This window comes from Trematomus bernacchii, unplaced genomic scaffold (genome assembly GCF_902827165.1).
Source record: "Trematomus bernacchii unplaced genomic scaffold, fTreBer1.1, whole genome shotgun sequence".
NCBI classification, from domain to species: domain Eukaryota; kingdom Metazoa; phylum Chordata; class Actinopteri; order Perciformes; family Nototheniidae; genus Trematomus; species Trematomus bernacchii.
The window spans coordinates 13,179,728-13,207,163 of NW_022987803.1; the positions used below are offsets into that span (position 1 = coordinate 13,179,728).

Sequence of the window (27,436 nt, forward strand, 5' to 3'; positions counted from 1 at the left end):
TTAATGAACTAACTGATGTTAGTATCACTCTCAAGTATTAGCATATGAGTTCATCAGCAGGGAGTTTTCCTTATGATGAAGCATACAGATGGTTTTATTGCCACCACAGGAGTTACATTTGTTGGGTTGTTGTTCCACTTTCAACTAAGTTAATTTATTTTATTGTAATGCATTATTCAGTAAATAAAAACATTATAAAACACATAGAAAACATACATGATGCACAAGATTGGTGGCTGTTAACCTTATATATGTTAGCTAAACTAAAAGAGGGCGCTTAAAATGTATTAGCATATGCTTGATGCAAGGGTTTCATGCTTTTCCAAAAGTAAACTAGCAATTGCATGATTTTTAAGTTATTAATAAGAAAAATCAAAATGTTCAAGAGAGACTGTGGTGGCCTTTAAGATGTCCCTCGCTGACAGCACTCACCTTTGGAAAAGAGCATCGAGACTGTCTAATGTCGCCATCTGGTGCCCTTTTCAACGTGCTGTCATGGACTTCAGAAAAATACGATGTTCAGCTTGTTTTGACATCCATTACATAAATATTAATAAGGAGTAGATCTTTACAGCCTTACATAAATCTCGCTGTTCCACAGTTGTAATAGTTGGTTAAACAATATTTATATAATATGTCTAACAATGTAAATCCTAGCTTCTCTACCCATCTTTTAAATGTTTGCTTAGTGTTTGATAAGTATAAGTGCTACCTTTTAATTGATGTGATTTTTTTAGCAGTGCCAAAGCATATCATGAAGGAAAACCATTTTTAGACTCTGTATTTGCACATATGTGTTAGGTTAGTACATACTGTCCATGGACACAGTTCCTAACAGTTTTCAGTCTACAGCAGCTATATTTATTTAAGCTGCCAGAGCAAGCAGAACTTTCTTTTGCATTTCCTCCTCTGCCCACACTCTATTCTTGTCTCTCCTCAATCCATTTTTACTTCTGCTGAAGAGCTCTCAACATTTTGCCGTCCAAATGCAGAGATTATTTTTAATACCGCACTGTATGAGTCCAAATGCTGGCTCTTTCTGCTTAATAGAAACAACCAATGAATAATGGATGATTCATACTCTCAGCGCCCACAAACACACAGGTGCAGACTGTATAGTGTGAATCTTTTATGAGAAGTTCATTATGTGCTGTGTGAGTAAGAAATACAATATACTATTATGTTAAACAATTTCATTTAATTGGTCTTTACTGTTTTCACTTTATTTGTGTGATGCAAGTGACGCCAAAAACGTACATTTCAACAGTTAAACAATCCATTGAGATACCTAGACGGTTGTAAATGGGTTAGAAAGCCGAGTTTATTGCAATAACTCTTTTGCAATTATTTATTTCATTTAAAAGACGCATTAAAATGAATGAACAAAACAGAGATTTCAAGTTAAACTATTCAATTTATTGGTTTTCTTACATAAATGAATTGCAGTTCATCATCTGCTAAAAATGTTCACTTATTGCCTTGGCATGATTAGAGTCATCTGTATCTGTAATAAGTAAGCATCTACATCTTCTTATCTGTCCCCTAGGTAAGCATCGCAAAAAGAGCTCTGCACATGTATATATGCCGCTATTGTACAACCTCACCTTGTCTGTGTGTTTCAACCTGCATATGCTTCAACACAAATCCAATTGCAGTGTTAAAATAATTTTGAAGCAGGCGAGATACATATGCAAAAAAAGAGAGAGCTGATTGTCAAAGAAAAGGGAGAAACATGTTGTCAATCTACTGACAGGAGCTTTGCTGTGTGCTCTGAATATTTGTTATGTGTTAGAACGCACAGAACTTGTGCATCTGTTTGTTTTTTAGTATGCAAGTCTTACTGCTATGTGCATCTACTGTATGCTAATCTATGCGAGGGAAAGGAGGACACAGAGGAGGCCGCAGCTGTGTGGAGCAAGTGGGCACCCTCTGGAACAATAGCGAAAGATAACAAACTCTTGTCACATACTCAAACGCTCTATCTGTGTAAAACAGGCAGCCGATGAAGCGGAGGAGGACGAGGGGGCAGAGGAGGTTGCGATGTCAACTTTTTTTAAGCCAATCTCTCTCTCAGCCTCGCCGCATCTCATGGAGTTTCTGGGCAACATTTTCCAGCTCTGACTCGATGGCTGCCAGGCTTTCAATCTCTGGCTCCTGCTGAAATAATGAGGGGAGAGCAAGAAGGACAAATATTTTTAGAGTGCAAACAATCATGTATTTTCTTTAACAAAAGCACTAAAAGTATTTGGACACAATCAGCTGCCATTCATTGCTGTTTTGGCTGTTAGCAAGAACACCATATCACCCGAATCGCCTCCTTTAGCCTCACACTATTGCAACAAATATGTAACAGTTGGTGGCTAGTAAGACAAGCCCAGTATGAATAGCCAACCGCATGATTACAACTCGCTGTCAAGCAGCGGCTGCGCCATTTTGTATGTTTATGGGATTTAAACTGTAGGAGATATTCTGCTTCATTATTTGTTTGTCAGTTAATCACAGAAACCTTATCAGTGTTTGGGCTTGAGCTAGCAAACCAGCTACATGCAGCTACAACCATTGCTAGCCTTGGAATGTAGAAAATCTAATCATAAATAAAGTTAATATTTAACGAAACAGTTTAACAACTTGGGAAATATGTTTATTTGCTTTTAGACAAAAGTTAAGTGAGATGATAGAATCCACTCTCATATCTGTAGGCTAACTTTCAAGCTAGCTCAAAAAGCTGTTAGCTTAGCATAATTTAATGACTGGGAACAAGGGGAAAGAGCTAGCTTGTCTTTGTCCAAAACCCCTATAACTTCAAATTAAGTTTTCTAACTTGATATTCAATAAGTTAAATCTAGTTGTTTAATCTGTAGAAAATGTTAAAAAAATGTGCAGATTTACAAAGTAGTTATCAGCCTGACTATGTGTTACCAGTTAACAAGAAAAACAAGATATACCATGTTAAAATATTAGCATAAGCGTGAACAGTTACAGTTTGCTACGCTTTGACAGAACCTGGCTATCTGTTTCTGCCTTGACCCAGCCTTTTAGCTAAATGAAGCTAACTTGCTGCTGTCAGTAGCTTTACATTCACTATACAAGTGGAAGCAATCTTCTTATCTAACTCGCAGGAAGAAAGCAAACCAATTTGTTTCCCAACAAGTTGAACTCTGTATTAATTGCAGCTGCTTGACAGAGCCCTAACACTTGTAAGGAGATAAAGGGGTGGATTGCACACCTCTGTCTTCCGGCTGCCGCTCCCCCCCTCCTCCTCCAGCCCGCTCCTCTCCTCAGGTGTCCTTCTAGCGATCATCTGCAGCTCCTTCTCCTCTGGAGTCTCCTGGGTGTTTCTCTTCTTCTCCTCCTCTTCCTCCGTGAGCTCTTGCGAGTGATGTGGCACCTCCTGTTCTGTGTTGAGCTCCTTTCCGACTGCTTTCTTCCTTAACGCCAAAGCCTTGCCCCTCTTGACCCATCGCTTCAGGCTCCCCTCCTTCTTCGTCTCTCTTTCATCCTCTTCCTGTTTCTTCTCTGGTGCAAATCTCTTGACATCGTCCCATTCTTCTTCAACAAAGGTCTTCTCTTTTGATTTAAAACTGGGAGCATCTCCCTTTTCACCAGATCCAGCACCTGAATATGAAAATAAATAATGTTGTTTTTTTACTGTGACACTTCACTACAGCAGGCTCATACTCTCCAACATCAGCAAGATTCCACTTCTCCTAATGAAATATGTCTTGCCAGCTGGCAGCTCTGCCCCCCCAACACTGATGGCTGTGCTTTATGAGAACTAAAAGCATGGCTGGAGCATTTAGATGACTTGGCAGAGGCTCACTTTGAGAGAAAAGGTATTTCATTGTAAGTTGCCATTTCAGCTCAGAGAAGAATAGTCCCTCTGTTAATCTGTTGAAAGGTCTGGAGATTAAAACCAAATCTTGATTTCAGTCTCGACATAAGGATAGAGAGTATGGTTAAGTAATCCAGCTGTAACTAGCTCATTTGAATTCTGGGACGTGCAGACATTTAATCATCTCTGTTGGTGTGCTGTCAGTTTGCCAGCCTGTAGGCCCCCTCCCCTGTCAGGGGGCTGATTTCATCATGCAGATGGAAGCACTTCCATCAATCACACAGTCCTGTGGAGGCAGGCGGTTTCAACTACAAAGCGTTGCACTCTCCCTATCTAAAGAGTCTGCTATCTGCCTTTGGTCAACCTTTTTGCATATTTTAATTAGCTTGGATGTAATTATTCTTGACATAAAAACACAAGATTTGAATGGAAGTGAAAACATCAAGATCTAAATATTCATGTTTTCTGACATGTCTTTTTTTTCTCATTTACAATTTTTGTGTTTCTTTCATTCCAACAGAAAGAGAGGCATACAGTAAAGTAAAGAGGACATGTCTACGTGCCTTTCTTCTGCTTAATCACGTGTTCCTCCTCTGAATTTGCTCTCTTCTCTTCTTCTTCTTCTTCTTTCTCCCTCTTCTCGGCCTTGCCCTCAGTGGACTCATCCTCAGACTCGGAGGCGTGACTTCCTGGGCTCTCGTTCTTTCCCCTCTTCTCTTTCACCTCTCCAGCGACGTGATTGTCCTCCTGTGACTCTCCATTTCCCCGGCTGTCCTCCTTGCCTTCCTCTCTGTCTCCATTTCCATCCCTCTTCTGCTGGGACAGGATGGATCGTTCACCTGGGCCTCCTAAAGCCTCCAACATGGATCGATCTGAAAATCGGGGGGGGGGGGGGGGGGGTTTAATTTACTAAAGAACATTGATTTTCCCGTGATGGTAACGGAAGGTGCTTACACGAAGCACAACAGTTTATTGATGATGCCACTTCATGTCGTACTTTTCAAATCTGTGTGCTTTCACTTAATGGAGTGGGTAAGTATGTCCGGTTTTACGTGACAAAAATAAAATAGTTTGATGCTTTAATGTGTCTGCCTTTCTATTTAACAATAACAAAGATGTTACTTAAATTATAACTGCACAAATAAACTGATTATTTAATAATAGATAGAAAAATGCCAATTTTGATGTTCCAGCCTCTTAAATGTTAACATTTGTTTTGTAATATTGTAAAATAAATGTTGCCCAAATGAAACAACTTGAAGACCTCATCTTGGGCTCTGGGAATTAGTAATGGCCTCTTTTGTTCACAACAAATAATCAAAAGGTTAATCAACAATGCAAAACATTACAGTAATATCACCTTAACTAATATAAGCCGCTGACGCTATCTGACACCGTGTGAGTTAGTGGCAATGAAAAGCTTTCATTAGCAAGTAATTATACATTACAAAAATGGATCACAATGTAATATAGGTATTACCTTTTTTTCTGTTTTCATCGTTAAGCTCAGATGTTTGTGACAATGACAAGATAACATTATACGCCTTTTTGATTAGTAGCTACTTGTTCTAATGGAGCTTAGGAAGAATTGATGGTAATGTCTCTCCGGATATCTTCAACACTTGGCAACTGACAAAACAATCTACATGGATAAATACTACTGTCCCTATAAGGCTCGCTGTCAGGAAACCAACAGGATCAGGAATGGTGGATCTTATTAGTCATTGCTGTACTTTGCTACTCGCCCACTGTGTGCTTTACAGGTAGTATGCCACTAAGTAAACAAAAAGCCATGTGTTGTCAGGTGGAAGCACCTCAGGGTTGTTCTGATTCTTTCAACAGAGAGCATCAGCAAAGTTAAAATTAACCTCAGCATATCTCCTCTGTTTGTCAGCCCTGCTTTGCTGGCAATATAAAATAGGAAATAATGAAAGTGATGCATCATTTTTGACAGCTGGTGCACTTTTAAATGCTGATAAGAGATAATCCTGAAAATGTAGGTGACTGAAATGAAAAGAAAGCGTAATGATGCAGAAGGTATGAGTCTGAACCTACGCAGAAACTCACCAGCAAAATCATCCGCAGTCTGAGGAGACTGTGTGGTTGGTTCAGCTGTAGCATCTCTCTGCAACAGAGCTCTCTCCTGACCACCTAGAATTAAAATGAGTTATTGAAGCGCCCTGTTTTCCACATGTAAACAAGCACCCGAACAGACGTGCTGTGTGATGTTTGACTCACCTCGAACAGCGATCTCCTGCAGCTCCTTCAGAAAGTTATGATGTCGTAGAATGGAAACAAGCCTGTCATCTGCGTAGAACACATACATACGAAAATACGCATCAAACGGCAGGCAAATGAGTGGTGTAATGTCCCACTTTGGAAAGGACGAACAGCTAAGGGGTGAAACAGAGGTATGTGTCGTTCCCCTTCACTTATTCAAAGGACTCAGCAACTTGCTTCAGAGCTTCGTCACAGATAATTGCCCACACATTTACTGCTTTCAAAGCAAGAGCACAATGAATCATTTGGCCCACAGAGACTCCCTGAGAGAAGCAGCAGTGAGCATTGGACTTTTTTGCTGACCCACAAACGGCACTGCACACAAGCACAAAAGAGACGGCTACCGCTACAAGCTTTTTTTTCTATGACTTTGACTCCCCCTTTTCTCCCCCCCCCCCCCCCCCTCTTGGCATCCCTCCGGTGGAGTATTGTTTCCCGCTCTCAGTTACAAAGATTGGTGAGTAATGCTGCCATTGATTTTTTACAACAAGGGCAGCATGAAGGTAATTCACCGGCTATGTAACTGAATACTTAACTCAGTGCTACAGACCCTGCTGCATTAAAGGGAGAGGGGGTTTTATACCCGGCAGCCATCGCATCAATCCATTAACCTTATGATGTGAGCGGCATGCTCTCCATGAAACATAATAAAGATGGTCCATGGTTAACATAACGCTGTACACATACATTACCTTCATTTATAGATAGTAACATTGACTACATGCCAAGGTCTTTGTAGGCTGCAGGATTTTGTAAAGGTTTACATAACAGCACTGCATTACTGTAATACATGGATACAATAAGAATGACTTGGATTGGATGTGTAATCTAATGTTTATGTATTTCAGCAGTTTCTTGAAAATGTAACCAAATAGAAAGTGGATGACATCATCTTCTGGTGTATCAGTGGGATATAGCTTAAAAGTTTTCATTTTTGTGTCACATGAATCGACACATACATCGACATAAAACTTGATATCAAGGAAACCATGTCTGTTCCTTGTCTTTCAGGGCTGGCCCCTTGTCATGAATTAAAAAGTCACATTTAAAGGTTAATGAATATTGTTGGTGGAGTGAAAATGTATTGGATATGTATGGAGGCCGAGAACAGTTGTGTTCAGATCACAAGTACACTGTAAAAATTTACCAGCATTTCACAACATTTAACAGTATTATTTTACAGTGACATATTGTAATTAAGGCCCCCTGTAATATCCCAACAAATACATGTAAAAAGGACTGTATCCTTGGATTTCACAGCATTTAACTATTATTTCACAATAAGATACTGCAATCAAAATCCTCTGTAATATCACAACAACATTGTAAACATTGCAAGGATTTCACAGCATTTAATAATCATATTACAGAGAAATATTGTAATAAAAAGCCCCTGTAATATCACAACAACATTGTAAACATTGCAAGGATTTCACAGCATTTAAGAGTATCATATTACAGAGAAATATTGTAATAAAAAGCCCCTGTAATATCACAACAACATTGTAAACATTGCAAGGATTTCACAGCATTTAAGAGTATCATATTACAGAGAAATATTGTAATAAAAAGCCCCTGTAATATCACAACAAAATATCTATAAAACTACAGTAAAATTGGATTTGACATTATTTAACTATTATTTCACAGTAAAGCACTGTACTCAAAATCATCTGTAATAGCACAACCCATTACTGTAAAATTTGAATTGTGCAGCATTGCACATGTGCAGAATAGACTATTCTAACCGGCGTGTGTCCTGCAGCATAGCCTACTTCTCAAACCGTCTGGAAGATTTGAACTGAGACATTCTATACACTGTAAAAAAATATCCTAATTTTACAGGAAATAATTATTTTTTTATAGTAATTATGTATTTTTAAATAACTTGCAAAATCCCGTAAAATTATAGATATGAACTATAAATTAACAACCCAAAACATTATTTTAAGTATTTTGACAACAACAAATAACATTTATTTCATTTTTTTTTAAAGTAAATTTACTATATCATATTTACAGTATTTTTGCACTTTCAGAAAATACATGCAGATGTATGTAAAATTTAAATTATTATCTGCAATTAAATATGTAACTCCTCGTAATATAAAAGTGTATTACTATTATAAGACTTTAAGATATTTCTTTGTAATTTTAAGGTACCTACACATGAAACTGTAAAAAAAAAGTGTCAAACATTTTTACATAAATAATTTTCTCAATATTCGATTGAATCCACCACAAACACAAAATATCCAATGTTGAAACAAAAGTAAAAATAAATATGTTTTCATGAAATTCCTAACTTACTATATTGTAAACATCTACAGTTGACAATATCATTAAAAAAAAAAAAAAAATCATAGAAAGTGGAGAAATCTCTGCAGGGAGGACCAAGGTTTAAAACACACACTGTTATTTACTCAACAATAAGTCACAGTTATCCTTATTTTATTTATGTGTTATGTTGCTGTGTTTTTTTTCCCATTGGTCAATATACAGTAATAAGGGTTAGTTATAGTCTTACATGCAGTATAATGTATGGTTTTCGGATTCTGGCCGACAGCCAGAACTACGGCACTTGAAATGGAATTCAGCCATAACACGGCAGACAAGTCAGGCATGTTTGGAATGAATCCACAACACTCCTGATTGGTTAATATAAACGTCATCGAAGAAACCTGCCAATGAGAACTGTCTGCGCCTGTCGTTCACATTTGAAACATCCACGTCAGTTTGAGCGGGTCTCCTGTATTTCTGCTGCAGGAGTTTATGGATTAATATCGGGATCGTTTTACATCTACACGTTAAATATGAGCATCGGGACGTCGTCAACAAAGAACAGAAGACTTGAGATCTGGTGAGTCCTGCGACTGTAATGGAGTTAAACATGTATTTAGAATATCCTTAATTTGTGAATGTTTTATTTTTTATTTAAGGTTATGTTTCTTCTTCTGGTTAGCTGAGTTTCTTCCCGTTATGATTAATAGGTTGTTAAATGTTAAGAAGCCCTGAGATGCTGTTTCTTGCAAGATGTTGCGCCCGGGCTTAACAGGTGGCAGCTAACATTAGTTTACAGCTTATTGCAATGCTGCTGCGCCACCCTCTCGTCTCCAACACGGGATAATTACACATAAACATGCAGCGGGGTGTCACAGTGTTGTCGCCAAGTTTATTGTAAAGTTTCACAGCTTTCTTACAGCGGAATCCAGTTAGTTAATGTTCAGTTATAGTTATAGTTATGTTCTAGTTACAGCTAGCATAGCATAAACGGCTAACCGCTAACGTTTAGCTAACTTGCTAGTTAGCTCTGCTCTATATATTACAAGCTAACATGACTAGCTAATGTCACACTGTGAACTAAAATAGTTTTTGTATTACTAAATCATACATGCTTGGTCCAAATCACTGCTAAAATTATAGTATGTATTTTTTTACATGTAACAAATACATGTAAAAAGGACTGTATCCTTGGATTTCACAGCATTTAACTATTATTTCACAATAAAATACTGCAATCAAAATCCTCTGTAATATCACAACAACATTGTAAACATTGCAAGGATTTCACAGCATTTAAGAGTATCATATTACAGAGAAATATTGTAATAAAAAGCCCCTGTAATATCACAACAATGTTGTAAACATTGCAAGGATTTCACAGCATTTAAGAGTATCATATTACAGAGAAATATTGTATATATATTACAAGCTAACATGACTAGCTAATGTCACACTGTAAACTAAAATAGTTTTTGTATTACTACATCATACATGCTTGGTCCAAATCACTGCTAAAATTATAGTATGTATTTTTTTACATGTAAAAAGGACTGTATCCTTGGATTTCACAGCATTTAACTATTATTTCACAATAAAATACTGCAATCGAAATCCTCTGTAATATCACAACAACATTGTTAAACATTGCAAGGATTTCACAGCAGTAGTGAACTACTACACACTGTGAACTAAAATAGTTTTTGTATTACTACATCATACATGCTTGGTCCAAATCACTGCTAAAATTATAGTATGTATTTTTTTTGCATTTTTATCACACTTGGCCTAAACTATTTTAGTTCATCATTTAAGAACGGGAGAATGAAAATAATGATTTGTGGTAATCAAAAACAAGGCATTTAATTAATACTTTGAATATTAATGACTAAAGGAATAGATTTGAAAATGTATAGTAAAGAAACACTCAGCCATGCATGAAATAACATAGCAAAATAATACGGATCATTTTTTACCCATGTTGTGAAGTGTAGTGATACAAACATGATTTGTATTCAAAAAGTAAGAAAGGAAAAATTAAAATTTGGTGTTGATCCAAAACAGGTTAATTGAGGAATACCTGGAATCCTGAATGATTAAAGTAATTTATTGCAAAGATATTTACAATTAAAACTAATTCGGGTCACTTTTGACGCATGTTGGTTGTATGTTGTGTAACAAAGGGTTAACATGACAGCTGTGATGTTCACTCTTTTGACAGAGCACCAGTGGACAGTAAAGACTATGGAAGAGAAGATGTGATGGCTGTGTGGAAAGCTGCTGACGCCAGCCTGTGTTCCTCATCAGTTTCTCCAGGCAGCACCCAGCTATTCTTCCATCTTGCAGATGAAAAGACTTTGATATGTGAGTAATAACTTGTGTCTAACATAATATTCAATGTGGTTTAGTAAAGTATTTAAAAATACCCCACATTGTACATGTACAGGACAATCAGACCTTTTTCAACAAAGATCATCACACTACGGTGGCCCGGAAGTGCAAGACACCACAGCATTTCAGAAAACACAACAGCATTTCAGAAAACACCGCAGCATTTCAGAAAACGCTACAGCATTTCAGAAAACGCAACAGCATTTCAGAAAACACAACAGCATTTCAGAAAACACAACAGCATTTCACAAAACGCCGCAGCATTTCAGAAAACACAACAGCATTTCAGAAAACACAACAGCATTTCACAAAACACCACAGCATTTCACATTGGACGGAAAGGGTATTCCTTTAGGGAGAACACTTCTTGTTTGTGATTGGACAGAGCCAGCCAGAGAAGCACTGCTGTGATTGGTTGTTTTTGCTGCCAGTCAAGAAATGACACTTCGTGATTGGTCAGCACCCGAGCGCAACATGTCCCAACACATCAGCCGTTAGCTATTTGCACACACTCAGAGCTTACAGCTCCTCATATCTGTTCAGAAACTGGACAAAAGTTAAACAAGTACAAACCACAGACTGTCTGTGTCATGGCGAATACAGTCGCTGCTTTATTTATGTCTGTATGACGCTGTTGTGAGTGTGGACGGAGCAGCTACAGGTTAGTTTAGCCTGATCGATCCGCCCCCTCTCCAGCACGTCTTGTTTGAATGACAGGAGTAAACACTGACAGCTGCGGTGAAACTCGAGCGATTAGAGCGATGCAAAAAAAACATTAATTAATGCTTTATTAATTCATGGTTTTTAAGGGGCTTATCTCCATGTAAATACTATGGTAGACTACCCAATATTCGCATCGCTCTAATCGCTCGAGTTTCACGGCGGCTGTCAGCTGTGTTTGTTCCTGTCATTCAAACAAGACGCGCTTGAGAGGGGGGGGGGCGTATCTCCATGTAAATCCTATGGGAGATACCAACTACAACAAAATGAACATATTGACCATGATTTAATTGTAATACACGTTTCAAAGTGATGCCGAAGTAACTACATACTGATACCGGTTAGTAAAAACCATGAATTAATGCTTTGACAAGTCTGCAGACAAGACGGCAGGCGAAAAGCTTTTAAAATGCGTGTTTTCTGAATGGAATCGGATCCATCAGGCTAAACTAACCTGTAGCTGCTCCGTCCACACTCACAACAACGTCATACAGACATAAATAAAGCAGCGACTGTATTCGCCATGACATATACAGTCTATGGTTTGTACTTGTTTAACTTTTGTCCCGTTTCTGAACAGATATGAGGAGCCACTGAGTGTGTGCTAACAGCTAACGGCTGATGTGTTGGGACATATAGCTGTTAGCACACACTCAGAGCTCACAGCTCCTCATATCTGTTCAGAAACTGGACAAAAGTTAAACATGTACAAACCACAGAGTGTCTATGTCATGGCGAATACAGTCGCTGCTTTATTTATGTCTGTATGACGCTGTTGTGAGTGTGGACGGAGCAGCTACAGGTTAGTTTAGCCTGATCGATCCGATTCCATTCAGAAAACACGCATTTTAAAAGCTTTTCGCCTGCCGTCTTGTCTGCAGACTTGTCAAAGCATTAATTCATGGTTTTTACTAACCGGTATCAGTATGTAGTTACTTCGGCATCACTTTGAAAACGTGTATTACAATTAAATCATGGTCAATATGTTCATTTTGTTGTAGTTGGTATCTCCCATAGGATTTACATGGAGATACGCCCCCCCCCCTCTCCAGCGCGTCTTGTTTGAATGACAGGAACAAACACAGCTGACAGCCGCCGTGAAACTCGAGCGATTAGAGCGATGCGAATATTGGGTAGTCTACCATAGTATTTACATGGAGATAAGCCCCTTAAAAACCATGAATTAATAAAGCATTAATTAATGTTTTTTTTGCATCGCTCTAATCGCTCGAGTTTCACCGCAGCTGTCAGTGTTTACTCCTGTCATTCAAACAAGACGTGCTGGAGAGGGGGCGGATCGATCAGGCTAAACTAACCTGTAGCTGCTCCGTCCACACTCACAACAGCGTCATACAGACATAAATAAAGCAGCGACTGTATTCGCCATGACATAGACAGTCTGTGGTTTGTACTTGTTTAACTTTTGTCCAGTTTCTGAACAGATATGAGGAGCTGTGAGCTCTGAGTGTGTGCTAACAGCTAACGGCTGATGTGTTGGGACATGTTGGCTGTCGGGTGCAGACCAATCACGAAGCGTCATTTCTTGACTGGCAGCAAAAACAACCAATCACAGCAGTGCTTCTCTGGCTGGGTCTGTCCAATCACAAACAAGAAGTGTTCTCCCTAAAGGAATACCCTTTCCGTCCAATGTGAAATGCTGTTGTGTTTTCTGAAATGCTGTTGTGTTTTCTGAAATGCTGTTGTGTTTTCTGAAATGCTGTTGTGTTTTCTGAAATGGTGTAGCGTTTTCTGAAATGCTGTTGTGTTTTCTGAAATGGTGTAGCGTTTTCTGAAATGCTGTTGTGTTTTCTGAAATGGTGTAGCGTTTTCTGAAATGCTGTTGCGTTTTCTGAAATGCTGTGGTGTTTTCTGAAATGCTGTTGTGTTTTCTGAAATGCTGTGGTGTTTTCTGAAATGCTGTGGTGTCTTGCACTTCCGGGCCACCGTATCAGACAATTGTTTTGTCTTTTGAGGTACAGCCGCAGCAGAGAGTCTGAGTTTGAAGAAAACCCTACAATTGTATTCAGTGTTGTTTAATCAATCAATATTTATTGGTCTTGAATTTCCTCACTGGATTACAAAATGCTCGAATCTTATTGTACAGGGACATTATGCAGATTTCATCAACTGAAGATGAAAATATAGATTCAGCGATATGTACCATTTTAAGGAAATAGACTGTTAGCGGTATTGACCGAAGCTCCGCAGCTGTAGCTAGGCGCTGCTAATGAAAACTCAAGTGCTCAATTTGTTACTTTTGCTTTTTTTATTAAGAATTGACCAAGCATATCTTCCTCTTCGAAATCCCAGTTGTACTTCGCTAACACGCAGTGCCTGCGAGAGTGCGTTTGATTGTTCCCACCCTTACCTCATTTATGGACTAGGTCATGTTAGACAAGCAATCCAGTGGTTAGTTTTAGGGTAAGGGTTTTTTTATTTATTCACTTTAAGAGAAAGGGATTTCAGAAACAAGTCTCACAAGTTTGCCTCAAGGTAACATTAACAAAAGCTAACTGTTGTTAGACTATGTTCCCCCCTTCTAAACTTATGAAATGAATGAGAAAAATATGAACAACTCTTCATAGAGCCACATCCACACAGCTTTAAAGTTGTAGGAAGCTGAAGCACTGCATTCGTGCCAGCGCCTAGTTGTAGTTTCTAAGGTATTAGAAAGTTGTTTTTTCTGGAAGGGGTTTAGCATTTGATCAATTCCCTTGGGATGCCATCAAGAACTGTTTTTACAATCAATAGTGTGTTTAAGTTTCCAACCCTGCTTCAAAGGTCCATCATACAAGATGGGGGATCTATTGGCAGCTGCTGATAATAACATTCATCATTATGGTTTACTAATTGTTGTCTTTTTGTCCTCTAGGTTGCACTGCCACATCTACAGTAGCGCAGAATGGACAGAGGAAACATGATTGGGCCTCAAGTTTTTTGCAGCCAATATACATTCTCCTACAAACTTGGGATAGGAGGGTGAGTGAACAAGTTATCCATTGGTTGGAACCTACCATTGTTAGACGTACTAAATCCTGCACACTGCTCCTTCAAATGGACAATGTGAACATATGTCGCCATTTTGTAATTTCTGTTATTTTCAGTTGAGAATGTTTCAAAGTAATCTTAAAAAATTAAACTTACTTTTTGTTTATACTGTTTATAAGTAGATGTTTAAATATTAAATGCTGTATTCATTAATGGTTGTATAATTCTACAAATATTTTTATATTTTAAGTTTTAACATTTTTATAGTAATTGTTCCCTACAGAACATTTTGTGCTGTCTTTTTATTGAACGTCTTTGATTGGAAAATGTTAGAAAAAAGCTGTAAAATAACAGTATTCTACCTGTAGAACTTTAGGTTCTGCATTTACTTTTGTGTTTGATCATAAAAATCTAATAAAAAAAAATGTAAAAAACAGTTTTTCTCATCAGAACTTTATTTAAGGTATTTGAATGTAACATTTTAAGACAATGGATTTTGAAAAGAGAGGAAACATCTGTAACACTACAATGTTTTCCTGTAAAATCTTTAAGGACAATTCCTGTTTATTAATTGCTTTAGCACTTTATTTCAGTGAAAGTATTTTACTTTAATTTAAGGGTTTTTGTTTGGCAGTTTTCTTTTTTACAGTGTAGCCTATTCGATTTGACCCAACTGGACTCACGGGTGAGATGCTTTTTGTGCATTTTTGCTTGCTGTATGTGGATGACGTGATTAGTCATGTCATCCAATAGTATTTGACAGGAAACCATTGTATGAGCTTCCTCCAGGAAGGACCGGAGCTGGGGACTACAGTTATGCACGTCTATCATTGTAAATTGATAGTAAATTGCTGGCTACTCATCTGCATTACTTTCACAGTACACATTGTACATTCACAGTAAATTACTGGCAACTCTTTTGCATTACTTTCACAGTACACATTGTACATTCACAGTAAATTACTGGCAACTCCTGCATTGCTTTCACAATAGAAATATAAAAGTACAGGCCCTTGTTGTAATGCATGTACAACAAAATGATGTAATTCCCCAGTAACATATTGTAATATCACAGTAATTCCTTAGTCATTGAAGCTGTGAAGTTACAGTATACAGTTTTACCTTTACAATAATGCATTGTAATATCATGGGTGTGAAATTACAATACATTGCTGTGAAGACATTCACAGCAATGTATTGTAATATCATGGATGTGAAATTACAATGCATTATTGTGAAGACATTCACAGCAATGTATTGTAATATCATGGATGTGAAATTACAATACATTGCTGTGAAGACATTCACAGCAATGTATTGTAATATCATGGATGTGAAATTACAATACATTGCTGTGAAGACATTCACAGCAATGTATTGTAATATCATGAGTGTGAAATTACAATACATTACTGTGAAGACAATCACAGTAAATTGCTGTGAATCTTACTGTGAAAGTCATGCAAAAATTGGCCAAGTATTTATTGTGAATTCACGGTGAAAATTTTTACAGTGTACATTATAATCTTGAAATATCAAAGCTTGTTTTCATGTAACTGGAGTTGAATTTTTTGGGGATTATCGAGAAAAACTAACGATTTCTCAAGAAAGCTATTCATTCATCACGAGAACACAACTTTTGGGATCTCAAGATTGAGGACTAATTATGGAGAGCTTGAAAATAAGTGTCGAGTTCACGACTGTTAGCGAAGTTACATAACTGAACAGTAAGTCCAGGCATAAATGTGTAATTTGGTTTTCTCCTAAAATGACAAGGACAGTTCTGAATGTGATCATTTACTGAAAGACAAAAGAAAATCTGTGTTTGACCTTGACAGTGTCATGCGTTGGTCAATAATCGCTACTACTTGATTATTAATGGAAGTTTAGAAAAACACTTAAATCTAACTCTTCAACTCATTTTCTATTAACATTCATTACAATTAATAACATTAACATTATCAAACTGAGATAAATACAGTGTCTGTCCTCTGGGTGTGTCTCACCTGTCTTCAGCATGGTCAAACACTCCTGACTGACAGGTTCGGGGCGGGGTCTCGAGAGGACATCTGCCAACGCCTCCACAATGCATTTCATCACCTGCAGACACACACAGCAACACAATGACTTCAAAACCTTCTTCTGTGACAATCTGATATGTCTGATATGCTGCGAATTAAGGATTCTCTTTTTTTTTTACAAAGTCCTCCACTTGGTGATACGCGAATACATCTCCATGTGCTTCTGTTTGAATGCTGATCTTCAACCACTAATTAAAATAAGGGAAACTCTCAGAAGGATGATCAAAAATAATTCCAACTCCCATTCTGCTTTTAATGTCAAGCCACTGGCCGGATCATATATTCACTCATTCATGCTATTCAAAGCTCCCTGTCTTTGAATGTCCCTCAGCCAACTCCCATCCCTCTCTTTTACACATCGTCCATATCTCGCCTTCATTCTCTTGTCTCTCTAAACCTCTTCTAGAAACTGCCTCTCTACCTCCATCAAGATGTGAAATCGCACAGGCCCTCCATTTCTCTCAGAATTAATGTGTAATGTGGTTATACTGAAATTGCCTCCAGCTGAAAATATAGTTAAGTGAGTTAAATTGCTTGAATTAAGTATTCATAATCCCAGATTGCCTTTTGAATGCTGCTAGTAGTCCCACTGTGACAAAGAAGCACATTTAATTCACTGCGAAAACACCTTTATCAATACAAATAATAATGTTGATCAAAAATCTTTACCTTCACGTCCTCATTCTCCAGCTGACTTGGAGTCACTGGCAATGACAGAACTGCAAAGAAAAGGAGGAAAATATGAATCATGATTTGTTATAATGCCCGAAGCTATTCCCACTGTTACTAAAACACAGTGACAGGGGACTGAATGTGCCAAAAGGTGCAGGTGCATTCACTCCAGCTTCCGCCGCAATTAAAGACGTGTGTCGCTGTCCTTGGTGCTGAACCAGTCCGTCTCTAATGCAGGAAAAAGAAACCTTCACCTACAGAATGATGTCACTTAACGTCAATGAGCATTTCCTTACCGCAGCTTGACAGTAGAGTCAAAACGAACAGTCCTCTCCCGATCATGTTTGGAAACGAGGTGCATAAAGCTCTCCAGGAATATGAAAGAAGCAAAGCTTATATCAGAAGGTTTGATTGTAACCCCTCTAAGGACACTCGGTGGGTTTTTACGGAAGCATCCTGAACTAAACTAAGCCACTTTTCTGTATTTCTGGAGAGCTAAATATCCTGCAGCAGCATCTGAGAGCCGGCAGCCTCTTCTCTCTCTCCACCGACGGCTCACCGCAACAGCACCCGCTTTTATAGCACGGTGTGGAGAGCGGAAGTGACGTCATCCCGAGGCAAATTATCCGTATCGTACCTGCTGGTTTTACCTACATGTTTGTCAGGGCGTTTACAGGTTTACAGGATTGATCAACGATGGAAGTATTCACACTGCTAGTTTCGATTCTGTGAAATTGCAGCAGGTGTTTTTTTCTTTATGAAAGTTGTTCCACTGCAGTCAGTGACCCATTGCATCATTGGAAAATGCCCTTAATCTGATATAGCGGAACATTTTTAGAAATATAATGTATATTAAATGCAGAGGACTATCTCTTTGGAAAACAGCCTACTTTCATCTCTTTAATATCATTGTTAAAAAATCTGAAAAAGGCTTTCATTCGTGAAACAATTAATAATCAAAATATACTTTATTAATCCCAGGGGAAAATAAGGTTCCTGACAGTTGCTCCATGTAAGAAAAAATAAACAAATATTCATATAATCATAAGAAGTAAACATGTTGAACACAATTCCTTTAAGACACTGGGACACAGCGTCTCAGGCGTTTTAGTACAACTTCACATAAACCAGGTCATGATCCTTTTTCTTTAAAAAAAATATTTAAGTATTTTAACGATTGTTAATATCTATTTTTTGGCTTTCAACCTCTCCTGCACAACTACAGACCATTGTCATTCTTTTTGTTTAATGTGTAGTGTCTTTTTGAATACATGATGTAGGCCTACATGTTCAAGTAAAATAAAAATATGATATGTTTGAATTTATTTTACCATTTATGACGTTGCAGTCTTCATTATGTGGTTTTTCCATGCCGGACAAAGCCCTATCATCACACTGTGTTTGCTGATCATGTCTCCTGGCTGCCTGAATGTGTTGCTAGGTGACGGTTTATTGAAAATGATTGCTGTCTTCACTGTAACTGTTCCTGCGCTGATCATGTGAGCTATTGGCTTGAATACAGAAATGCCATGAAAAGCAGCATTTACCCTTCTTATCAGAGACAAATGGGAACAGGATTTAAACTGTGTGACATAATAGACTAGATGCAGGATATATGTTGCTATAACTACATGTTGTAATTGATGAATAGTACTTAATGGATTAGATGAAGTGAAATATATTTTTGAGCACCATGAAGAAATGATCAAATCATCATGACTTCATGGGATTAGTTAAAGGGACACGATAAACACATTTTCTTATTCTTACATTAGTCCTATGGCGTTACACTGTCCAAAGTTAATAGCAAACATGAACACTAAAAACATTAAATATCAAATCCGGTACATTTTCTGTTTCACAACTGAGAACACGTTTAAAGAAAAAACCTAATTTAGGTTATTTTATGAAAAACAACACAACCAGTCCCATATTCATTGTCTATGAAGCAGCTCTGGACTTGAGACAGTTGCTCATATTCACAAGTTCACTTTCTTAGGCCATGTAAATAACTCATTTATATCAACTTAGGTAAATGTTTACTATGTTTGTATATGTACATGTATGCGGAACTGCAGGACGGAGTCCAGAATGTCCTTACGGGGACAATAAAGTATATCGTATCGTATAACTTCCTCAATGTTTCAAATAAATGTCTCAGAATGTGTTCATCGGGCGTTATAATATTTGTATGTACAAATGGGGATTATGATTAGATTTGAGAACTATTGCTAGAGAGTTCTATTTTGCCATACTGTTTTGTCACACCTCCATCTTAGTCGCTTGGAATTGAAAGATTATTGTACGAAGTCATTATATATGATTCATAACGTAATGGTTATCATTTATTTGATTGTGTATTCCTTAAGCATGTCTAGTTATAGTGTTAAAGAGGACATATGATGTTAATGTTCAGCTTCATATTTGTATTTTGTGCCTCTATCTGAGATGTTCACATCCTTTAAAGGGGACCTATCATGCAAAATGCATTTTGTACGTCTTATATACATGAATATGTGTCCCCGGTGTTCCAGGGAACTCACCAAGTGTCAGAAAACACAACCCTCTCTATTTTCCTCCATACCCAAATCTCTAAAAAAGGGGCTGCAACGGATCTGATAAAAACTGATCCAGATTTGAACACTGTCCTGACGTCAGGACGGTGGCGCTACGGCTATTGGGCCAACTCCACCAATCAGGAGGAGACAGCCACGGCCATTGCCGTTCGAAAGCGCTGGAGACGCTGTAGTACATATGCCAGGCCAGTAGATGGTGCTGTTCTCACTGAATCTGCCCTTGCTAAAACAGGGATAAAAAATGTCAAATTGAGCAAAATGAGGCATGGCTAAAATGCATGATCTGTTTAGTATTTTGAAAAAAAAAAAGTATAAATATGCCTTATGTATGGTCCTACACTATATTATTCAAATATAGCATGATAGGTCCACTTTAATGTTCAAAAAGCTCTTTATTTTTCTCATACTGCCTGTGCTGCTGCACCTCTTTTCACCCTCTGTCTGAAACCAGAGCCCAGTCTGCTCTGATTGAAACTCCAAAAAGCATAACAGGGCCCGTTGAAGTATTATTAAATGGCCTGTTTAAATGAATCAAATGTAATAGTGCATAATTAAGGTTGATGTTTCTCATTCAAGTGTAATAAGGTCTGTCTTCACAAACAGATTAGTTGTACTACCAACCTGTGGAGCATCCTAAAACAGTTTGCTCTCTTTTTACCTCATAAGCAGCGAGTCCCAGGTGTACTTAGATCTATGAGGTCATTTTCTCTTTTGTTACCGACACATTCATTAAAAACCTGACAGACAAAGAGGTTTCCAGGGTGAGCGTAGGACTGTTTGTTGTTTCAAATTTCCTCCTGCGGCGTCCACTGAGATCCCAGAGATCTCATTACGCTTTCAGAGAGACAATAAAAGGACAACTTGCGTCAGTTCTATATTTGTCTCGCATAAACCAGCGACAGCTTTGTTTAAACGTGGAGAGGGTTTTTCTTTGAATGCATTCATAATCAAATCCACCAGCTACGTGAATGGACTGAAATGGACCCAAAGGTAGACATTAGGGACCATGGGAATATATATTTTAGAAATTAGAAAACATATTGTAAAAGGGTTCACTCAATAAATGAAAACACATGTCTCCTATTCAAAGTGAACGTCCAAAAGGTTTTCCCTGCTTTATGAGAGACATGTTTATCTTAGAAAAACGTCCCATTCTGTTCTTTCCATCTCAACCCGACCATGCTGAGTACACGCGGCCTGCTTTTCATTTCCATTCAAGAGCTTAATTATCATTTCTGAGCAAACCTGAGCTGAGCTTAATATAGCTTCCACCTGCACACGTAGTCATACTCTTTAAACAGAGTCAATACATAGTAAACCGCACGCTCTCTACCAGAAACACGATGAATAGAGATCTAATCTGTAGAAGGTGATGGTACACAGATACGCTGAATGGTCGTGGTTGTGTGCAGATGAACAACAATGGCTCACCATAAGGTAGTCTGTAGGATATTCAGTGTTTCTGTTCAGCGGGGTGGATTACCTCGCCTCTTGGAGTGCTCGGCACATTATAATGCAGGACAGAGCAGTGGAAGTGGGCCAGCAGCAGCCTGGAGATCTGAGGGGAAGATGTGTCTCAAACACAACATGAACTGTTTAAGCAATGGAAGACGAGGTACTGAGCTTCAGTCAAATAATGAATATAAAAATGTAAACAAGAATCCAGAGTTTAATACAAAAATATCACAAGCCCAAATGTAGCTTAAGTATCAAAAGTCAATCTATTCACTATACAGAACAATTCCCCTTTAATTGCATTTAAGGATATATTACCTAATAATATGTAGAAGACATTTGAACTACTTTAGATGAAATGATGACTTGTCAGGAAGACAATATAAACAATATATTTTAATTAATAAGCTTTTTCATATATGATATTCACAAGAGATGGATGCATTTTGTAATTTTGTCTGAAATTCCAACCTTTTTATTTGCAATTCAACAAGAGTAAACAGAACAAGCTCTGTTAATATAAGAACAATGTATCTGAGAAATGTCATTCGAAAATAATTCACGATTCCTAAAAGAAAAACACTTTCAAAAACATTTTGGTCAAAATCTGATTAGTTTAATGTTTTATTAATGAATGTATAAACTTCACAAAATGTTCATCTACATGCTTCTTTACAAAATCTGCAACTTATGATAGGTGATACAGTGTATTCAAAGCAACTACTAGCCAGACCTTTGCTTAAAAATACACCTCGAGTTTATTATTCCAATGAGGGGAAAACTGAAGACCGCCCCTTCCCCTCAGTTAGTGTGTTTGGACTGATAAATCACATAGAATATCAAATATGTTTTTCTTCCAGCAACAGATCCATCCAAAGAAAGCTTCTCACCTACAACTGCTTAAGTCTCAACCTGCCTATACAATATAATAATATTCAGTATTCAGTTGCAAAGTCTGGCTGACCAACTCTACTTTGCATATGTATCGCTCTGAAACCCCGACAGCAACCAACGCAGCACAGGCAGGCTGGAAAACAGTCCAGAAAAGTGAAAGCTACATAACCGGGAGACATGCCAGAGCTGTGAGGAGCAGCAGGAGGAGGAGGAGGGCTGCCTGCGAGAGAGTGGCAGACTGCAGGGGGGGGTGACCGGAGCGGGCTGCCAGCGGCCGGGTGAAGATGAACGGGTGCTCCTGCAGAAGGGACGTGGAGATAAGGGGATTGTTAGCGTTTATGGCTCTTTATTTTCTGCCTGAACATCTTGCTAAATGTGTCACAACTTAAAAAAATGTATCTTACTTAACAGTCTACTACAATTCAACATGATGCCGTTGCGTTTGAGTCCTCCAGATTTGTTCACAAAATCTCAGTGGCTATGCGTTTATCTTGATATGGTATGAATTGTGTACTTGCTAAGAATGAGATGATATTCAAGTACTAAGACAACGAAATGTAGTTTACATCCAACCAGAAGTGCAAATGATGGTGCTGAAGAGAAAAATATCTTATGTAAAAAATGTTTTGACACATTCCCCAGTGTATTATATGGACATCTATCTGGGTTGTGGCCACTAGTTCTTTTTCCTTTAGCCCCATTTGGATTTAATTATTTATTTTGTATTATTATTTTCGTTTTAACCCGTCCCCCACCATTTTTCTTAATAATTTTTTTTCTTTTTTCTTATATAATTGTTGCTTTAATTTCTAGTGCATATCCTAAATCTCCACAAAAGTTGGCCATGAATAAATCAACTTGCTGCATTGTGAGGCAGCTGCGTTCAGGGACTGCTCTGAACTGATTTCCTTGGTGTATTTCAAATATTCTGACAAATATGTCCGTCATTGGAGGACACACCAAGAAGACAGAAAATAAACAAACATTATGTAATGACAGAGAAATATTTCAGCAGAAACTCCTAGAAAATAAAATGGATATGAAATCTTAACCAGTAACTATCCTGAATAACTGAAATGTTGACTTTAATTAAATTAAACAGATTCCACATGACTGTATTTGGTGGTTATTTGGAAGCATTTTTCAATTTAAACTTCACGTTAATGCTTTCAACTAACCTAATGCAGTTATGTGAAATCTGTTGACATAATACATTCAATTAAAGTCAACATTTCCTTTTTTTCTGTGATCCTGAAAAGGTTTCGGACCTCTGCAAGATTATTTTCATTCTTTACTTTCATGAAGACATCCAGGTAATTACTTTAAATTGGTAATGAAATTTAAAAAATCCTCAATATTTTAGGAAAAAACACAGATTTTATTCTGCCTTACCATGGGAGGACAGATGAGACTGATGGGGTCGGAGAAGCTGCTCACGATCATCTTTCCCCCCTCTGACTGAAACTGGAAAGCAGAACACAGAGACGAGGACAAAACAAAAATGTAATCTTGAAATATTTAATAACTTTGTTGCAAAAATACTGATTTCAAATGTCCTTCATTTCCCTTTTCCTGTGATCTAGAGTTTCTATTAGAATATTAATTATGTTCCATCCTTTTGTGTCATCTATTTACACAATGAAACCTCCTGAATTGCAATGGAGGTGATGGTTGACCTTTGACCTCCTGTCTTGTTAAAAACAAGCAGTGTGACTCATTGTTCACCATGTTGTTCCACAGTCCCTTCGCCAGCTCTTCGTGTCCCTTAATGGTGAAGTGAAAGCAGTCGTGAGTGAAGAAGGTCATATCGATCTTCCCGTTCTGTGCAGAGACAAAACAAACGCTGTCGGATCTTCTCATGTTTACAAAGCAGCTGTCACACTTAATTAATTAAGTCAATTAATAATAATTAGTCAATAATTAATGTGCGATTTCACACTAATTCATCTCCTCAGATTTCATTCAGAGTGAGGGTGGATTACCGGGAGGCGGGGGGGGGTCAGCGTGTTTCAGAAAGGGCTGAAGAACCACGGCGAAGTTGTCCCTGAAGAACCGGTCATTGAACAGCAGCAACTCAAGCCTCTTCTGTGGAATAAAGCACAATAAAACTCAATGTATCCTCTATTTTACATAACAGCAGCAATTCCTTCCAGAGGGTTATTAACTGGCCCTATGCACCAGTTTGTTCATTACGGTGTTTTATTCAAATATGAATTTCCCAAAATCAATCCTGATCTTGCAGGATGGTTAATAATTATTTAAAATGTTGTACCTGGAACTCCAGATTGACTTCTACCAGCTCCCGTAGCTCCTCAGACTGGGCTGCTGGCTCTATCAGGCACGAGCAGAAAGACCTACAGCGGAATAAAAATACAAAAGGAGCATCGGACAAGTGAGTGAAATTGTATTAATAAGCGCATACATTCTAGAGGTATGGCCAATAACCTGTTTTGTAAGGTTGCACTGACGTTGACCTGTTAACACCAAAATGTAATCAGTTTAGTCTTAAATTAAGGCGGATGTTTGTGTGAATTTGAAGCAATTCATTCGAAAATCGCTCAACATTTTGGTAGCAAATCCAAGGCTACTGTAACCAAAACAGGAAAATATGACAATGAGCCGAACAAGGCTGGTCTGCACAAGTCCATTCTCAGTGTATGTATACTGCAGGGATCCACTGCCAACAGTAACTTAAAGGTGGGGTAGGTAAGTTTGAGAAACCGGCTCGAGATACACTTTTTGTTATATTCCATGGAATGCTCTTAACATCCCGATAGCAATGAATATCTTAAGTGCTTTGACAAAAAATCCATAAAATGTCATCTGTGGAAGCAGTAGTACTGTAAAAAGTACGGCCAATCATTTTAGCCGGCCCGGCTAAAATAACTGGATGGCCTACCTGCCTGTCAGCCTTCCATCTGTGCACAAACTTATCTCGTGCCCTCATTGGTCATGTGCGCGTTCGTGTGTGTTGGAGGAGGGGCTCTGTAAGGAAGTGGCAGATTTTTTCCGGCTGTGTATTTTCAAATTCTAGCGATCTCGAGCTGGTTTCTCCAAAATTACCTACCCCACCTTTAATATACAGTACAAGTTGTTTATAGGACCATGATGGCTGCTTAGCTAGTTATGTTTTCAATGAATTATCCTTGTTGGACCTGAACTCAGGCTGAAAAAGAGCACTAAATATTCCCTTTTCATCAGGTGAATCGGAAAACAGAGTAAAGGTCAAACATCATACTTAAAGGTCCCCTAATAATATAATATACTCTTTGTCAAGAATATCTCTCAGATATACACAAAACATGTCTCTGAAGTTTTGGCTCGAAATACCAAACAGATCATGCATTACAGCATCCCATAAACCCCTCTGTTTCAGCCCTGTTTTAAAAGTGCAGATTGTGTCATTTTAAATGCAAATGAGCAAATCAAATTAAAATATTCCTGTTACGAATGAGTGGCTCACCTTTGGAGCCGGCACCCCGGGGTGGGCTTCTGCACCTCCCTCAGGGTCTGCATGGGCAGGATCTGAACCACATTGACGATCATACGAGGAACCTGAAGCTCAAGATGGAGGAGAAAACCACGCTGCACTGAAGTCTGACTGAACTCTCATTCACAACTAATGTGTTACAATGTGTTCTTTCACTTTACCTCATTCATGAGCATTTCCAAGGACACGGTGATATAGTGAATGAAGTTATCCACTGAAAATAGAGCCTAGAGAGAACATCGCAGATATTCATTATGAACATTTTTCCTTCTTTAAAAAGACATTGATCTGTTGAACTAAACTGATTGAAAAGAAGGCGGACCTTATCTTTACAGTAATCACAGATGTCATTCATGCCCATGAGGATGGTCAATAGCTTCCAGTCCTCCTCGAAGTTCAGACCCTGGAGAAAAAGATAACGGAGGGGTTAGAGAGAACATTTGGTGAATACAAAACAGGTTCAGGGACAGCATTTTGCCGCAGGGCTTTTATAACCTGATTTATTAACTCTTTCATTGCTTGGTTGTTACATTTTGGCAGAAAACAGGCAAATACTGTACCTCGTAACCTCTCAGGGTGTCGATCAAATGTCTCGTCTGACTGGGAAGGTTGCTATATGAAGACAGAACATACTATGTGTCCAAGCATTATGATCAATAATTAATAAGAATGAAAACAGGAGGATGACGAGTCATTACAAGGTGTTGTGTCCCGTCACAGCCAGGTTGAAGCCCGTCTCGCTGATATGAGCCTGCATGCCGTGGACCGTCTTCCCCGGAGCGGCACCCAGCAGGGTGGGGTTGAACAGCTTGAGGATGTCTAAAAATCAGAAGTGGAAAAGATAAATGTAAAGACAATGTAATATGGAACATGTACAAAACAATGATGTAAAGAGATATTGAGATGTACGGAAGCCCAGAGAGGCAAGTGAGCAAAAGAAAGTTCTGGGAATCAGTTTTTCCACGTCTGATTTAAATTGGTCCTTCTTCTGGTGTTTATGACTTAAGCTATAGGGTGGGTTCTGAGCAAATGGTGGTTCTTTTACAGATAGCAACAAATTAATGAAATGCTTCTGCAAGAACACGTTAAAAGAACAATTTGGTTTTTGCAATCTCAAAAAATGTCAATATTTTCCAATTGGATTTGTCAGTTTTGTTTCCAGAGTAACATTTTTCATCTGTTCACCGTCAGTGTTTGTTGTTGCAATACTCTTTTCAGCCACAAGAGGCTAGGGGCACCACTACCCTATGTTTAAAATAGGACCAAAGGAAGAAAAATAACCCTAGCAACATTTGCTCTCCACATGGTGTACTGATTATGCTTTTTTTATTAAATGTTGTAAACCTTAGCACAGAAAAGATTTATTTGTATCAGATTGAGAAATTGGATCATCAGAACGTTTTTCTTCCTTGCCTTTAAGGGCTTCTGTAGGTTATTGTTGATTAAAACATCTTACTTGCCAAAGTAATGACAGACTCAAATGACCCAAAGCCTCCAATGCTGAAAAATGCAGAAATATCAAATTAGTACCGAAATGACTTTGGTCCCTATATAACAATGGCTTTGTTATCTGAAGAAATAATCTTACATTAAAACACAATTTAATATAGAAAAAAAGATCACATGAATATTAATTATATATGCTGGCACAGCAGGGTCAAGAGATCCATTATAATGTTTTTATACAACACTTCTGTCACCTCCACGACACATGGCGAAACTCTATAGGAATCCCCAGTACAGTGGTGGCGTTTGCTCCGATGGCCGTCTGAAAAGG

The 27,436-nt window shown here is 38.2% G+C and overlaps 2 protein-coding genes across 3 annotated transcripts; both read right to left on the bottom strand.

Annotated features, from left to right (window-relative positions):
• Nucleotides 1-1,394: 1,394 nt before the first annotated feature.
• chga (chromogranin A) lies at nucleotides 1,395-17,799 on the bottom strand. Of its 2 annotated transcripts, none has more exons than XM_034150647.1 (8): nucleotides 17,541-17,799; nucleotides 17,242-17,291; nucleotides 16,498-16,591; nucleotides 6,071-6,139; nucleotides 5,900-5,983; nucleotides 4,396-4,704; nucleotides 3,227-3,615; nucleotides 1,395-2,154 (listed from the first exon to the last, which is right to left on the bottom strand). In XM_034150647.1, the coding sequence occupies exons 1-8, from the start codon at nucleotides 17,584-17,586 to the stop codon at nucleotides 2,071-2,073; spliced, it is 1,125 nt and encodes a 374-aa protein (XP_034006538.1). In that variant the 5' UTR covers nucleotides 17,587-17,799; the 3' UTR covers nucleotides 1,395-2,070. The 2 variants fall into 2 exon arrangements, with proteins under 2 accessions (XP_034006538.1, XP_034006537.1); XM_034150646.1 differs by having other exon boundaries at nucleotides 1,395-2,157.
• A 4,032-nt stretch (nucleotides 17,800-21,831) lies between these two features.
• Nucleotides 21,832-25,699, bottom strand: LOC117498612 (phospholipase B1, membrane-associated-like). The gene is made up of 6 exons (XM_034150808.1): nucleotides 25,633-25,699; nucleotides 24,442-24,523; nucleotides 24,152-24,254; nucleotides 23,895-23,990; nucleotides 23,562-23,633; nucleotides 21,832-22,467 (listed from the first exon to the last, which is right to left on the bottom strand). The coding sequence occupies exons 4-6, from the start codon at nucleotides 23,973-23,975 to the stop codon at nucleotides 22,330-22,332; spliced, it is 291 nt and encodes a 96-aa protein (XP_034006699.1). The 5' UTR covers nucleotides 23,976-23,990; nucleotides 24,152-24,254; nucleotides 24,442-24,523; nucleotides 25,633-25,699; the 3' UTR covers nucleotides 21,832-22,329.
• Nucleotides 25,700-27,436: the final 1,737 nt, after the last annotated feature.

Excerpts from the sequence above, each read along its gene's own strand:
- chga (XM_034150646.1), bottom strand. The coding sequence starts at position 17,586 with ATGATCGGGAGAGGACTGTTCGTTTTGACTCTACTGTCAAGCTGCG. Across the intron at positions 4,705-5,899 it reads GACTGCGGATGATTTTGCTG|ATCGATCCATGTTGGAGGCT; the intron begins GTGAGTTTCTGC and ends CCCGATTTTCAG. Across the intron at positions 2,158-3,226 it reads GCGGCAGCCGGAAGACAGAG|CAGGAGCCAGAGATTGAAAG; the intron begins GTGTGCAATCCA and ends TCATTATTTCAG.
- LOC117498612 (XM_034150808.1), bottom strand. The coding sequence starts at position 23,975 with ATGACCTTCTTCACTCACGACTGCTTTCACTTCACCATTAAGGGACAC. Across the intron at positions 23,634-23,894 it reads AGGGACTGTGGAACAACATG|TTTCAGTCAGAGGGGGGAAA; the intron begins GTGAACAATGAG and ends TCTGCTTTCCAG. Across the intron at positions 22,468-23,561 it reads GTCTCATCTGTCCTCCCATG|GAGCACCCGTTCATCTTCAC; the intron begins GTAAGGCAGAAT and ends TCCCTTCTGCAG.